Source organism: Garra rufa, chromosome 23 (genome assembly GCF_049309525.1).
Source record: "Garra rufa chromosome 23, GarRuf1.0, whole genome shotgun sequence".
Lineage (NCBI taxonomy): Eukaryota > Metazoa > Chordata > Actinopteri > Cypriniformes > Cyprinidae > Garra > Garra rufa.
This window is the reverse complement of record NC_133383.1, coordinates 20403710-20420778: the sequence shown is the minus strand read 5'-3', so window position 1 is coordinate 20420778 and position 17069 is coordinate 20403710. Positions and strand designations below refer to the sequence as shown.

The 17069-nt window shown below is 32.8% G+C and overlaps 1 protein-coding gene across 4 annotated transcripts in view; it reads left to right on the top strand.

Moving 5' to 3' along the window:
* trim3b (tripartite motif containing 3b) overlaps window positions 1-17069 on the top strand; it is a 52969-nt gene that overhangs the window by 22748 nt on the left and 13152 nt on the right. For 2 of the 4 annotated variants that reach the window (XM_073829109.1, XM_073829108.1), the window contains exons 2-6: window positions 7396-7577; window positions 12881-13121; window positions 13491-13642; window positions 16000-16180; window positions 16258-16990. In XM_073829109.1, coding sequence (XP_073685210.1) covers window positions 7432-7577; window positions 12881-13121; window positions 13491-13642; window positions 16000-16180; window positions 16258-16990 — 1453 coding nt within the window. In that variant the 5' untranslated portion in view covers window positions 7396-7431. Of the gene's footprint in view, window positions 1-417; window positions 581-7395; window positions 7578-12880; window positions 13122-13490; window positions 13643-15999; window positions 16181-16257; window positions 16991-17069 lie in introns of those variants that run through there. The other 2 variants (XM_073829107.1, XM_073829110.1) reach the window with 2 other exon arrangements.

The window sequence follows — 17069 nt, the reverse complement described above, 5'->3', positions numbered from 1 at the left end:
GCAGCTTAATCCACCAAGAAGATTTTTCCTTTAGAAGCAGGTGTACAGTGAACTGAACACTTTTGTCACTCACTACAACTGTCAAACTAAACATAAGTGTTTTTATATGACCATTATTGTGTATTGTTCATCATAAGCTTTTACTCACCCAAAAGTGATTGCAACTAAAAAGCTGGCTTTCAACTTTCAACAAATCCTCTCTCTTTCCCAACCCACCCAATCTGTCAGTAGGAATTGTTTCTCTCTGAGGCAATCCATGCCTTTGGGAAGATAACATTGAACAGCCAATCGCAGCAGAGCTTGTGGGAGGAGCAAAGGCTCTGCATTCAGCCTCAGCCAATGGCTTACTCCAGTAGACGTGGTTTGGCTTTAGCCAGCCGCCCCTTTGTGACATCACAGCTGTTGCTCGGGCAGTGAGAGTGCACTAGGCGTGGGGACGACGAGCAGAGCGTTCATCTGGGGAGGGGGGCTAGAGACAGAGGGAAGGGGATCTGTTGTGCTATTCAGCCACCAGGTCCTGCTTAAATCTCAGCAAACAACAATGGAACCTGCCTGAGAAGTAGCCACTCTGCTTTTGAGTGTAAGTGTGATTTTTTTTTTCTTTAACCCTCTAGTGTGTTGGTGTGTGCACGTGAACGGTCGCCTGTGTGTTTTTACGTGCTCTCTAGTGCAGTGAAGAGCTGGGGCTATGAAAGAGAAGAATGCTTTTGTTTCTGTCTCTGGTTTCCTTCTTTAAACAGCTGGTCAGAGGTTGAGGAACGGTTTCATGCTTTGGTTAGTATCATGTTCACGTCTTCACTGCCTAGTCTCCCTAGTTTTACCATGTTTTCAGAAGACCCTCATGTGGGAGAGCAGTTACAATATATGTTTGTTGTTTGTTTCTGGATAAAATATGTTTTTTTTTTTGAGATGTTATAGTTGTATAGCTATAGTTTTGGAAGTCTAGGTCTTGAGTCCAGCATCTCATTGAGGTTGATGGATGTCAGAAGCAGTTAGAAGGGCGTGGATGGTGTTTGAAAGGTGTATGTGCCATGCACACAGTGACGTGTGGGAGTGCGTTGTGGGATAATTTTGTAAGAGGCTGCGTGACACAATTGCTGATTGTTGTTGGCTTCTTTTTTTGAACAATGACACAGTGTTTGGTTTCTCAATTGTGGCTGTATCTGGGTCAGGGTTGCTGACCGCTGGCCTGACCCCTGAGGTCTTGCAGATCTTGTTTTAATGAACAGGTGAATTTATGCTACCCTTCAGTGTTTAGAGCAAGTCATATCTATCTATCTATCTATAAACTACCTGTCAAATGTTTTTGAACAGTAAGATTTTTAATGTTTTTAAAGAAGTCTCTTCTGCTCACCAAGCCTGAATTTATTTGATTCAAAGTACAGCAAAAGCAGTAATATTGTGCAATATTTTTACTATTTAAAATATTGGCTTTCTATTTGAATATATTTAGAAGTGTAATTTATTCCTGTGATCAAACCAAATTTTCAGCATCATTACTCCAGTCTTCAGTGTCAGATGATTCTTCAGAAATCATTCTAATATGCTGATTTGCTGTTCAAGAAACATTTTTTATTATTATAATTATCAATATTTAAAACAGTTGAGTACATTTTTTTCAGGGTTCTTTGATGAATAGAAATATCCAAAGATCAGCATTTATTTGAAATAAAAAGCTTTTGTAACATTATACACTATACAATTCAAAAGCTTGAAGCTTTTTTTGGGGGTAAGAAATTATAGAAATTAGCAAGGATGCTTTAAATTGATCAAAAGTAATGATAAAAACATTTATAATGTTACAAAAGATTTCTATTTCAGATAAATGCTGTTCTTCTGAACTTTTTATTTCTTAAAAAACCCTGAAAAACATAATATAATAATAATAATAATATTAAATGTTTTATTAATTATTTTTTATTTTACTGTTTTTGCTATACTTTGTATCAAATAAATGCAGGCTTGGTGAGCAGAAGAGAATTCTTTAAAAAACATGTTCAAGCCTTACTGTTCAAAAACGTTTGACTGGTGATTTATATATATATATATATATATATATATATATATATATATATATATTAGGGGTGGGCATAGATTAATTGGAATAATAATAATCTTGGAATTAATCTAGATTAATCTAGATTAAAATGGCTAATTTGAATTCTGCTGAAGGCATTCAGAATATGTGTGCTACCCAAATAATGACTTAAAGTCTTTGAGAATGGATCATAAAGCTCATAAAGCTGTTCTATGATAATTTGTTGATGAAAATAAATTATGTTCAATTTGATGTACTTGTGTTTACTAACTAACTAACAATGAAATTATTTTTTCTACCTATTAGATTGTGTTTTTTTTAACGTCAACACCTACCCAGCCCATTGCAAGTTACACCGTACTTTTATTTTGACAGGTTGCCATGAAGTTTCTGTGTCATACAGTATGATATGATGCTAGTTTTCTCAAATGAAACGGTAAAAGTGACACTCACAGCAGTTTGGGAGATTGAGTTTATCTGTTCATGTGAGATGAAAATGCCAAAAATTACCGGGAGCGTCACGTGTGTTTCAGTATGCGTGTAGTAAAAGCTCGTCTCCGCAATGCATACATACAGGTAGGCAAACGGAACATATCGGATTCATATTAAAACGGTCTTTTTGCATTTCAGGTTTCACATACACTAGTCCATATCGCGATTTGAATTAAGTGACTGACCAACATTTGATTTATGAATCCAAAAAACGACGAATTTACGTGGCATTTCGCTATAGTAGATTCGGTTTTTATGAATGGAGGATGACGCGATCCCGTCTGTGTTTTGGCGGAGGAGACTTAAACGCGCGACCATATTCTATAGTCTTTGGTAAACATCCGCGTTAAACTATCAGGGTGAAAGTCATCATAGCTTGCGTAGTTTAGACCCAGCTCCCAACCCAAATTTGAGAATAGATTAACGGCGATATTTTTTTTTATCGCGCGATAAGAGTTTCACGTTAACGCAGCACGTTAACGCCGATAACGGCCCACCACTATATATATATATATATATATATATATATATATATATATATATATATATATATATATTATTAAATATATTATTTATTAATAAAAACCGTCATAGTTTGCATATTATAATTATAAATTTATTATTTTTTATAAATTAAAAACTAAAAAAAAAAGTTTTAAAATGTTTTAAAATGAATTCAAGGATCATATCCAAAGGCAAACAGGTGTTTATATTCACCACCTGTGTTTTATCCTATTGGTCATTATTGTAAGATAAACGCTAAAACGCTTGTGTTTTCAGTGTCAGAGTCTAGCAAGGATGAAGTTGCCGATCACCATTTCCTCTTTGGACGCGCCTTTAGAGAAAAATTAATCTTTACAGACTACATAATGAAATAGTTTTTGTTTCTGATTTGTTCTATTTCGTTAAGTAATAATTTAAAGCTTTCTATAAATACATGTATCTTGTCTGTGAGTTATGTATTTGCTGAGTTTTGCTGAGAAGAACTCCTGTTGAGACGACATGAGGGGATCATGTTTGTTTTCAACGTTTCAAGCACCGTTTGCAACGTTTTGTTGATATTGTGAGTGCACACAAATAAAAGTAGACCCTTTACAGTTCCGAATAATGTATTAGTCGTACCTTTATGAGCAAAAATGACGGAATATTTTAAATTGTTTCCACTGCAAAAATGCAAGTGATTGCGCTGGCTCCTCCATGTCCTGCAAAGCGGCTCTCCGTACAAACGATTGCATTTGTGCCTAATTAATACCGCACATTTATATTATTTTAACGTTGAAATGAACATTGTTTTATACTTTAACTCTTTTAGGCCTAGATCTATATTTATTTTAGGCAAGTCGTGATTATCTGAGAAGGCAAAATTGATCAAACACAATATGATCAACTCATTCTCTGCCGCTGGCCGCTTGGTCGTTACTTTAAAAATCAAAAACTTATATTTAACGAACAAAAAATGCTCCAAACGTTTTTTCTAAATTAACTTAATAAAAACGAAACGAAATATAATCACTTTGCGTTACATACAAAACTGGACTATTTTAATAGCTGAAACAATAGTGCAGGGCTCTTATGTGTGTGACAGCAATGCTCACCGTAAATAATATTAATAATTGTAATTATTATAATTATTATTTTAATTTGTAGACCAAATAAATGGGTGCACTTAAGACAGTAAACTGTTTATAATGAATGCTTTATTTTTAAATAACCTTTTACAGCTTTGGAAATGTGTTATACTATTCATTCTTAACACGTAGACGAATTTTGGCGCTTTTATTATAAGCTTTCCACCCAGAGTTAGATGCATGCTTCACTGTTAATGTTATTATTAAATAAGGCCTCTTATTACACTGCATTCAGTTTGAGAGCAAAGGAATGACAACATAACCTGTAAATTGTTTGTTTTGTATTGCTTTTTACCTTTTCCTCTCCAAACTATCGTTTTTACAAAATTCAGGCGATTTTATATTTTGAAAAATAAGGCAAAGCCGTTTGAACCGTGCTCTTCAATTATTATTTTATTTTAGTGCGTTAAAGTCATAGACTGTAAAAAATATGGACGTAGTGTCCGTGACGTCATCCGTAGGTAACCTAAGAGAACCATTTGTGCTTAGGCCACCCAAATGGCTAGTGCCGGCCCTGTATATATGTATATATATATGTATGTATGTGTGTATATATATATATATATAATATATATATATTAATGTTTGCCTATATTTATTTTAAATAATGTAAAAATGTCTGCCAAATTAAAGTCCTGAGCCCCAAACAAAATGATGTCATTCATATAGAGGACCCTTGCAGACCCTCATGACTGTGTGTGTCAAGAAGTCTCTTAAAATATCACATAACGTGACCTTTTTATGACTCGACTAGGTTAGTTCAGGTCAAATGTCATGTGGTGTGACTCCCCAAAAATTCAATCATATTCATCATTAATAAATGTATGATATATGTAAAAAATACTTTCAACAGTGAAAATAAAAACCTGTTTACACACCTGATTATAATCATATAATGAAAAAAGAAATTTAGTTTGCATGTTAGAGTACATCTATGCAAACTGAATTTCTTTTTTTTATAGCCACTATTACATGTCATTGATGGCAGCAAACATTCTTTGCTTATTTTCAGATTCGTTTCTCATTTCAGACCAGTAAATCTAATTTATAAATATGCTTTGCATGTTTAGTCAAATGATCTTGAATTCTACGTGTCAGTGTTTATTTGAGCCCCCGTCAGCCCGGATACCTGTTCTGGGTCCTCTTTCTGTGTTGTGCCACAAGAATCCCAGCCATCCGCTGCTGGACGTGACCCCTTATTAAGCCCACCCCACTAAGACATATGTCTAAAAATAGCCTGCATACATCAACACATCAAATCAGAGAGGGTAAGGGGGTTTGGGGGAGGAGGATTATATAGAGTGGGTAGGTAGCCGTGTTTAAAGCTCTCACGTTACCATCACATACGTCCAGAAGAGCACATGTCAGTCCTGCAGAATTATCAGAGCAGCACTGAGACCAGAGGGACTGGAGTAAACTGAGAACAAGACACTCGCTGTCAAAACATGGCAGAGAGCAGAAGTGAGAGACTGAAAGAGTGATAATTAAACACAGGCCTGCAAACTAATCAGATGAAGAGACTTTTTCAGAATTAAAGGTCTTATTTTATGTTTTTACCCCCCCCGTTGCGGTCAAAAGTTTACATACACCTTCCAAAATCTGCAAAATGTTCATTATTTTACCAAAATAAGACGGATCATACAAAATGCGATTTTTTCATTTAGTACTGAACTGAATAAGAAATTTCATATAAAAGATGTTTACACATAGTCCATAAGAGAAAACAATAGAATTAAAAAAAATTTACATACACTTGATTCTTAATTCTGTGTTGTTACCTGAATGATCCACATCTGAATTATTTTTGTTTAGTGATAGTTGTTCATGAGTCCCTTGTTTGTCCTGAACTATCAAACTGCCTGCTGTTATTCAGAAAAATCCTTCAGGTCCCACAAGTTCTTTGGTTTTTCAGCATTTTTGTGTATTTGAACCATTTTCCAACAACGACTGTATAATTTTGAGATCCATCTTTTCACACTGAGGACAACTGAGGGACTCAAATGCAACTATTACAGAAGGTTCTCACTGATGCTTCAGACAGAAACACAATGCATTAAAACTTTTTAAATTTGAAAATCAGTGTAAATTTAACTTATTTTTTCTTCTGGGCAACATCTAAGTATCTTCTGTAGCTTCTGAAGGGCAGTACTAAATGAAAAACATATGATATTTAGGCAAAATTAAAAAAAATGTACACATCCTCACTCCATTCAAAAGTTTTCACCCCCTGCTCCTAATGCAAGTTTTTTTTTCCTTCTGGAGCATCAGTGAGCGTTTGAACCTTCTGCAATAGTTGCATATGAGTCCCTCAGTTGTCCTCAGTGTAAAAGATGGATCAAAACATTTTTGGGACCTGAAGGATTTTTCTGAAGAACAGCGGGCAATTTAACTGTTCAGGACTAACAAGGGACTCATTAACAACTATCACTAAACAAACAAAACATTCAGGTATTAGAAAACATTTTTATAAATTCAACTATTATTTTCTTTTGTGGACTATATGTAAACGTCTTTTATGTGAAATATCTTATACAGGTCAGTACTAAATAAAAAAATAACATGTATTTTGTATGATCCCTGTTATTTTGGTAAAATAATTAACATTTTGCAGATTCTGCAAGGTGTATATAAACTTTTAACTTTACCTGTATGTTTTAGTCATGAGATCTTCTTTTACTTCTTTGAAAGGTCATTATATTTCTACACCTCCATGTTAGACACTTTCTTTAACATCCAGAAATAAAATTAATCTTGAAATATTCGTTTTTCCTCTGTCTCATATCTCTTTGCCTAGAGGACAGCTAAAGTGGCACAGCATGTACCATCGTCAAGAGCTAGTAATGGCCGTGGCAGTAGTTCATGTCCTTGTGTCAGTACTTATCTGTCTGCCCGCTGTTGTTGTGTCTCATCTGGAAAAGTGGCATGAAAATTGACAGCATCAATTTGCCTCAACCACTCCGTAATCCAATTTTCCATGCTTTTCTCTTCTGATGAAATACAGTGTGTTCTTTGGCCTGCAGAATAACAGTTATTTTCCTGTATTAAAGTTACTGGTTTGGTAGCAGCTCAGCAGGCATTACCTGTCGTCTCACTCTTATGTGTTCCTCTTTATATTTTTTTCATGCCATAATCTGAGCCTCTCCATCGTTTTGCCATACATCAAACATCATACATCAAAGTTACAATGATGATGATTGTCAGGGTTTTTCCGGTAACATGGAATCTTCTTTATTTCAGGTTAAGGTGTGTCCTGGCCCTCGGCCCGCTCTGTGGATGTCTGTCACCATGGCAAAGTTTGAGACTGGCCGCACAAGCCCAGTGGTCCGCCAGATAGACAAGCAGTTTCTAGTGTGTAGTATCTGTCTAGACCACTACCACATCCCCAAAGTCCTGCCCTGCCTGCACACCTTCTGCGAAAGGTCTGTGTTTGTTTCCATAATTATTGACAGTAATTATAATTCTGGTCATTTTATTTCTGGTTTTGATTTCCATCTAGTACAGCTTTTTCACAAAATAAGAATAAGGATTTTTCAAATTACATATACGTATCAGCTATAATGAATTTTTCAAATTAACAAAAGCCATCAGAAGTCAAAAATGTTGGTTTTAATGACGTTTTAACTTACAATATGTAGGGCCCTGTGAGTCCCAGAATGGCGCAGATGTGCGGTTTTGTTTACCACACACACACTAAAGCTGTGTCGTGTTTTTTTCAGTGTCTGCCGCCTCAATATATGAGGACATGAACACATAAACATAATCTCTAGAAGTCACTTCATTAGCATTTTACAGTTTCTTTTGACAAAAATCATCATATCATACATAAACAGAAACTCAAAGGTCTTCGCAGCAACCTGTCAAAAAAAAGTTTGGTTTAAGTTGACAGAAATATATTATTTACATTTTTTACATCACATATACAGAGCTGGGTAGATTACTTACAAATTGTAATCCGTTACTGATTCCAAATTGCATGACAAAAATTGTAGTTAGTAACGTAATTCATAACATTACACATTTTAGGTAATATAATAAGACTACTTTTACATTACTTTTAGATTACTTTTGACCTAACTCATTTATCACATTGATTTAAATAGGACAATCTTGTACAATATTGACAAAAAAATATATAAATTGAAAATGTATTCCATTTGTTGTTATTAAAACATTAAATGCATTAAATATTAAACAAGGTCAAGGTGTCCCAAAGTGGTGTTTGTGAAGGAACTACAGGGAGCTTATGAGTTTAATGAAAAGCTAAAAATGAATTAAATCTTAAAAAAAAAAAAATGTTTTAATTAAAATAAATCATTTTAAATTCAATCAATTAACACTTACTAAAAAATATGAAATAGGTAAAAGAGGACCAGATGACGAAAAAGTTTGTGAAATTGTGTATTTTAATGTGCTAAAAAGACAAATGCCTTCCAAAGACATAGAAATACATGGTTAAATAACCTACAGAGTTATCATTTAAATCAAAATCAATGTGTTCATCAGTAGTTGATGCAATGTTGAAACTCTTTAAACCGGAAATGATTTTTGTAAATCCAGTGGTGAAATGCTGTGTCACCACCTGACTAATGTCTGGTCTTTAAATGTCCACAAAACTGGAGGACTTTCTGATTTTATATAAGAATTTGGATTTTATTACATGTAGGCTATTTTAGAAAGGAGAATTTAAAAGAGAATATGTAATCATGTAATCCATAAAAAAGTAACTGTAGTCTGATTACGTGTATTTTAAAATGTAATTGAGTCTAATTACAAGTATTTCAGTTTTTTAATTTGATTAAGTAATCCCGATTACATGTAATTAGTTAGGGCATATATATTATCTTATATATGTAATGCTATTAACAATACATTAGTTTTTAATAAAATCAATTATTTAGAGATGCTTTTGATTATTAAAATTTTGGTAAATTTGGTAAAAAAATAAAACTGAATTTGAGGGAAAGAAAAATATTTCATGAGCCTTAAAATGTAATGTTTAAATTTAAGTAAATTGCTGTTAAATTGTATACATTTCATGATTTCAATTAATTGAACATGCTTTTTGATTAACAACATTTAATTTAACCATTAAAACAGAGTCTAGAAAAATTAAATGGAAAAAATAAAATGGATTTCATAGGGCCCTAAATATGCAATGGGTTCGAGAATGTGTAAATGAGGATTAAGCATAAAAGAATGTCTTTTAGAATATTCAAACATGTGAAAATGAGAATAGAACTAATAAATGTAACCTGAGTCAGAGGAATATAGGAATAATGTCTTTGTGGCGGTTTTCTGGTAATTAAGGATAATACGAGACTTTTTCATCTTACAAATAGTTGTCAAAAGCAAAAAAGCCATGAAATGTTTTTTTTTTGTCACAATATTTTGTGAGAAGGTGTGACTAGAGCATAACAGGCACTATTTTTGTAATCAGCAACCTAAAAATGAATTAAAAAGCAAGTAATGTTGTCATTATGTTGTCGTACTATGATAAATATGTTGTTTTCATATTTGCGGTGTAGTTATTAGTAGAGCGAGAACATGAAACTACGGGGAGGAGATTGAAGTTTTGCACATGGGCACCATGGCTTTGTGTGTTGGTGCTTGCTGCTAGGCTGTAGGTCCAGCCTGAGCATGTTAAAATTACTTGTCACAGTTTTATAGGGATAGTTACTCACTCACATGTTGTTCCAAACCCGTAAAAACACAAATTAAGATATTTTTAATGGAATCCAAGAGCTGTCTGACCCTGCATAGACAGCAACACAACTGACACATTCAAGGCCCAGAAAGGTAGTAAGGACATCGATAAAATAGTCCATGTGACATCAGTGGTTCAACCAACTTTAATAACATGCTTAATGATTGAAGCATTGATCGAATGTTAACCTTTTGATAGTATGACGTATGTACTTGTGTACTTACTGCTCACATTCCTTAGCATGGATGTTCTGTCTCAACCAAAAACATTTTCTTAAGTATCAATGACAGTGTACAGTGTGACAGTAAGACTCTCTGTCTTTATGTGTCTCTTCGGATGGTTTTGTGCTTTCTGTGGGGTTGTATGTCAGTGGAGTGCTTCCACTTTGATTGTTCATGTTGTGACTGAAATTTCAGCAACACTTGCCCTTCTAGCCCTCTTGTTCTCACTGTGTCTGACAAGAGTACATCATTTATGAAATTTGAGATACGCTACTGTACAAGTGTTTGAGGTTCGTAAAATTTTTAAAATGTTTTTGAAAAAAGTCACACAGAGGCTGCATTTATTTGATCAAAAATAGAGACGGTAATATTGTGAAATATTATTACAATTTAAAATAATTTTTTTCTATTTTAATATGTTTTATAATGTAACTTATTCCTGTGATTTTCAGCACCATTACTTCAGTCTGCAAAGTCACATGATCCTTCAGAAATCATTCTAATGATTTGGTGCTCAAGAAACTTCTTATAATTATCAATGTTGAAACCAGCTGTGCTGCATTATATTTTTGTGGAAACCATGATGCATTTTTCCAGGATCATTTAATGAATGGAAAGTTCACAAGCACAGCATTTATTTGAAGTACAGTGCCTTGCGAAAGTATTTTTTCATATTTTGTTATGTTGCTGCCTTATTTTAAACCGATTTAAATTACTTTTGATTACTGTTGATGTGCAAATCTTGTTGCATCATACCCCGAAAGACTTGAGGCTGTAAAGGTGCTACAGCTAAGTACTGAGTTAAGGGTATGAATACTTATGCATTGTACTTATTTTATTTTTTTATTTTTAATACAATTATGAAGATGTGACATTAATGAAGTTGTTTTTGTTTGGTAATTATGGTTCATGGAGTGTAGATTGATGTGGATATAAAAGTCATTTAAAACTTTTACATAAGGCAGCAACAAAACGTGAAAAAAAATAAAGGGGTATGAATACTTTCGCAAGGCACTGTATATGTGCTATTTACATTTATTTAATCAATTTAATGCATCCTTGCTAAATAATATTCATTTTGTTAAAAATAAAATCTCACCGACCCCAGATTTTGAATGCTAGTTTGTTTACGGTTGCTAATACTTGTTTTTCAAGAATACTTTTACATTTGAAGATGAAGTGTGTAATTCGTTTTGATGTTAAATACATTAAAGGGACTTAAAGGGACATTCCACCCAAAGATTAAATTTCTGTCATCATTTACTTACCCTCTCATCTTTCAAAACCTGTATGACCTTCTTTCTTCTGATGAACAAAAAAGGAGTTATTTATAGCAGAATATTAAGGTGCTCCTTTACATAAATGAATGTGAATGGTGACTTAAGTTTTTGTTTCCTCAGACAAAGCTATCGTATGACTTCATAATTTTCATGAATCATTTTGGTGATTATTTGTCCTTTTCAGAGCTTGACAATCTTTGGTCTCCATGTACTGTTAGGAAAACTGTGGAAGCCCATTTCCGCCACTGAAAAAGAACAACTTTTTTTTACACAATTCTGACTTCTTGTAAATACTTATTGAGTTTGTATCTCACAATTCTAACTTTTAATTTAATTGCAAGTTTATATCTCACAATTCTGACTTTTTTTTGTTGTTGTTGCAAATACGAGTTCGTTTTTCACAATTCTGACTTTTTTAAAGATTTTGTTATGTTGCTGCCTTATGTTAAACTGATTTAAATTACTTTAAGCCAATTGCCAAATGTTGATATAAACTCGCAAATGCAAGTTATAAAGTCAGAATTGCATGATATAGTTACAATTCTGACATTTTTTTCTCTGAATTGCATGATATAAAGTTACAATTCTGACTTTTTTTCAGAATTGCATGATATAAACTCACAAATGCAAGTTATAAAGATCAATTCTGACTTTTTCTCAGAATTGAATGATACAAACTCACAATTCTTAATTTTTTCCTCACAAATACAAGTTTGTATCTCAATTCTGACTTTTTTTCTCAGATTTGCATGAAATAAACTCATAAATGCAAGTTATAAAGTCAGAATTGCATGATATAAACTCACATTTGATGGGTTTTTTTTCTCAGAATTGAATGATACAAACTCACAATTCTGACTTTTTCTCACTAATACGAGTTTGTATCTTGCAGTTCTGACTTTTCTGATGCATATACTAGTTTGTATCTCGCAATTCTAACTCTTTCAATGCAATTGCGAGTTTATATCTCACAATTCTGACTTTTTTCTCACAAAGATGAGTTTGTATCTCAGAATTCTGACTTTGATGCAATTGCGAGTTTTTATCTCTTAATTCTGACTTTTTGATGCAAATACGAATTTGTATCTCACAATTCTGACTTTTTAATGCAATTGTGATTTCTTTTTTCTCAGAATTGTGAGATATAAGCTCGCAATTGACTGTTATAAAGTCCAATTTTGAGGTGAACAAAATTCTTATATGTTCTTGGTATTGCAAGTTTATATCTCACAGTTCTGATTTAAGAACTCACAAGTGCAAGGAAAATGTCAGTATTGTGAGATACAAAGTCACAATTACCATTTTAGTTTTTTTTTTAAATTCAGTGGTGGAAACGGGCTTCCATAGAAAACAGCAGTGTGAACATTCTTCACAACATTTCCTTTTGTGTTCCACAGAAGAAATAAAGGGTCTGGAACAACCCTTTATTTATTTTTTTAGGATTTGATTTCTTTTGTAATCGTGGCTGGTCGATTTTATTTGAGGTCTGTAATCAGTCTGTCCTGTCTGTCTCACAGGTGCCTACAGAACTACATTCCTCCTCAATCCCTGACGCTGTCCTGTCCAGTGTGCAGACAGACCTCTATTTTACCGGAGAAAGGTGTGGCGGCACTACAGAACAACTTCTTCATCACAAACCTCATGGAGGTGCTTCAGAGAGACCCAGAATGTTCTCGGCCGGAAGCCTGCAGCGTCCTGGAGTCTGTCAGTGCAGCAGCCGCTGGGAAACCACTCTCCTGCCCCAATCACGAGGGCAAGGTAAGCCTCTTACCACGAAACCAAATTTGGCAACATTTGGAAAGGAAAAACCACCAAAACAGTTGTTGGTAAAATTGCAGCCAGTCTGTACAGCTACAAGTGAATGGGAATTCCTTCACCACCCCTCATTTTGTCTACATCTGAGCCAATTTTTTTTATTGGCAGAGGCTTGCGTGTTGTTTTTTTCTTTATTGTTCTTGCTCTTTTCTCTTAAATACACCTGAAAGACGCCAGCTTGTTTCTTTTATGTGTCTTCAAAGTCATAATACATGCGTGTTTACACTGCTCGGGCCTGTTAGCGTACGTTAGCGGCCTTTGATAATCCATTAGGATGCTGAATGAATGGGTTGCTCACTGGTGCCCCTGCAGGTGATGGAGTTTTACTGCGAGTCGTGTGAGACGGCCATGTGCCTGGACTGCACGGAGGGGGAACACAGGGAGCATGTGACCGTTCCACTGCGGGATGTTCTAGAACAACACAAAGCAGCGCTAAAGAACCAGCTGGATGCTATACGCAACAGGTACGTGCGCTGCATTCATAACAGTCAGCTTTTATATACAGTTCATCACTTTATTAATGTTATATTATTATTGTTATATTTTTATATAATGTATATGTTTTATATTTAAGTGTGTATAATTATAAATATGTTTTACATTAAAATATTTCAGGTATTTTTAGAAACCATGAAACAGATGATTAAAATATTATATTAAAAATATAAAATAATGAATTATATAAAATAATTATTTTACTAGTGACCTAAACATAGAACCAAATGTTGCTGTTATATTAGTTTTATGAAATGTGTTTTATATATAAATGTGTATAAATATAAATATGTATTTTAATGAACCGTTTTAGATCTCTTAAAGCATGAAACAATTATGATTAAAAATATCATAAAAAATCGGAAAATAATAATTAAGTCTCATTTTACTAGTGACAAAATATAGAACAAAATATATTAGTTTTATATAATTTATGTTTTATATATACATGTGTATACATATAAATATGTATTTATTACAAGATTTCAGATATTTTAGAAAGCATGAAACAGTTTTGATTATAAATATTATATAAAAAAATCTGAATTTCTAAAATCTGAATGTATAATTATGATTTTTTTTTAAATCTGAATATAATAGTCTCATTTTACTAGTGACTAAATATAGAACCAAATGTAATTTTTATATTAGTTTTAAAAATAGTATGTTTTATATGTAAATGTGTATAAATATATGTATTTAATAGGTATTTTTAGTAAACATGAAACAATTATAATTTAAAATATCATATAAAAATATGAATATGTGATAATTATTAAGTCTCGTTTTACTAGTTACTAAATATAGAGCAAAATATGTTATTTTTATATTAGTTTTATATAATTTATATGTTTTAGATATAAATGTGTATAAATATAAGTATTTATTAATATAATTTAAGGTCTTTTTAGTAAACATGAAACTATTATGATTAAAAATAAATTAAATTAAACATGAATCTAAAATATTATATGATAATAATTAAGTCTTATTTTACTAGTGACTAAATATGTTATTGTTATATTAGTTTAATATAATTTGTTTTATATATATTTATACGTGTATAAATATAAATATGTATTTATTTAAATATTTTAGATGTTTTAAGAAACATGAATCAATTATGAATAAATATATTATATAAAAATATGAATTAAAAAATAATATATGATAATTATTAAGCCAAATTTTACTAGTGAGTAACTATAGAACAAAATATGTTATTGTTCTATTAGTTTTATATAATTTATGTTTTATATATAAATAATAATGTATTATTTAAATATGTTTAAAAAGCATTAAACAATTATGGTTTAAATATTATATTATAAATATGAATGTAAAATAATATATAACAACAAATATTTTACTAGGAACTAAATATAAAACAAAATATGTTATTTTATATTGTTTTATATAATTTATGTTTTATATATCAATCCATATAAATATAAACGTTTTTATTTAAATGTTTTCGATATTTTTAGAAAAGCATGAAACTATTATGATTAAAGATATTACATTTAAAAATGATTATAAAAGCTAAGTCTCATTTTACTAGGAACTAAATATAGAACAAAATGTTATTTTTACATGTGTTTTATATCATTTGTTTTATATATCAATGTGTATAAATATGAATCTGTATTTATTAAAATATTTTAGTTATTTTTAGAAAAACATGAAACAACTATAATTAATTATATTACAAATATTAATATAAAATAATATGATAATTATTAAGTCTAATTTTACTAGTAGCTAAATACAAAACTATGTTATTTTTATATTCATTTTATGTGTTTTATTATCAATGCATATAAATATATGTATTTATTAAAATATTTTAGATATTTTTAGAAAAGCATGAAATTATTATTTTTATATTTGTTTAATATAATTTGTGTTTAATATATCAATGTGTGTAAATATGTATTTATTAAAATATTTTAATAGAAATAGAAAATAGAAAAGCATGAAACAATGATGATTAAAGATATTATATTAATGTAAAATAATATATAATTAAATCATTTTACTAGTAACGAAATATAAAACAAATGTGTTTTGATGTTAGTTTTAAATATAAATGTTTATAAATAAAAATAAATTTAAACATTTCAGATATATTATGATTATGAAAATATGAATATAAAATAATGATAATAAAGTATCTTTTTAGTAGTGAATACACAGAATAAAATAATGCTTTTTATGTTTTAAGTCATTATCGTGAATAATATTCCAGACTGTTTAGCTCTTTTCCATAATTTCTCTTATAAACTTTGTCCTACCTAAGAATTTTCTTTGTTTTTTATTTGCTCAGGCTGCCCCAACTAACAGCTGCCATTGAGCTGGTGAATGAAATCTCTCAACAGCTGATAGAAAGGAAGAACGAAGCCGTCAATGAGATCAACATGACATTTGAGGAGCTCGAGAGAGCGTTGCACCAACGCAAAGCTGCGCTCATCACCGATCTGGAGAACATTTGTAGCACCAAGCAGAAGGTCAGAAATCTCTTAAGAAGTTAAACAGGTTATACTCTTTCAAACTCTAACACTCTTTTCTGTGTTCTCCTCCGCAGGTGCTTCAGACACAGCTATCGTCCCTTCTGCAGGGAAAAGAGCATATCCAGAGCAGCTGCAGCTTCACTGAGCAAGCCCTGAACCACGGCAGCGCCACCGAAGTCCTGCTAGTCCAAAAGCAGATGAGCGAGCGTGTGAGCGCCCTCGCCTGTCACGACTTCCCTGAACGGCCGCACGAGAATGCCCACTTGGACTGCCAGATAGAGACAGAAGGTCTGCGACGCTCCATCCAGAACCTGGGCGTCCTGCTGACGACGGGAGCTGTGGGACACACCAGCGTGGCAACAGGAGAAGGGCTCAGACATGCGCTGGTCGGTCAGCATGCAACTATAACTGTTACCACTAAAGATAAGGACAGCGAGCTCGTGCGGACAGGTAACGCGGTCCTCCGAGCGGAGATAACAGGGCAGGATGGAGTGCGGGCGACGGAGGCAGAGGTCGTGGACAATAAAAACGGAACGTATGAGGTAGGGTACACGGTTAAGAGTGAAGGGGAGTACTCGTTCTCGCTGATGCTGTACGGACAACCTGTGCGGGGCAGCCCGTTCAGACTGCGGGCGATAAAGCCGTCGGACGTGCCCCAGTCTCCGGATGATGTGAAGAGGAGGGTCAAATCTCCTAGTGGAACAGGAGGACACATCAGGCAGAAAGCAGTACGGAGACCCTCCAGCATGTACAGCACTACCAAAAAGAAGGAAAACCCTATTGAGGATGAGCTCATTTATAGAGTAGGTAAGTAACCCTGGCGAATACATTAGGTTTGACATTAAAGGATTACTCCACTTTCAAAATAAAACATTCCTGATCATTT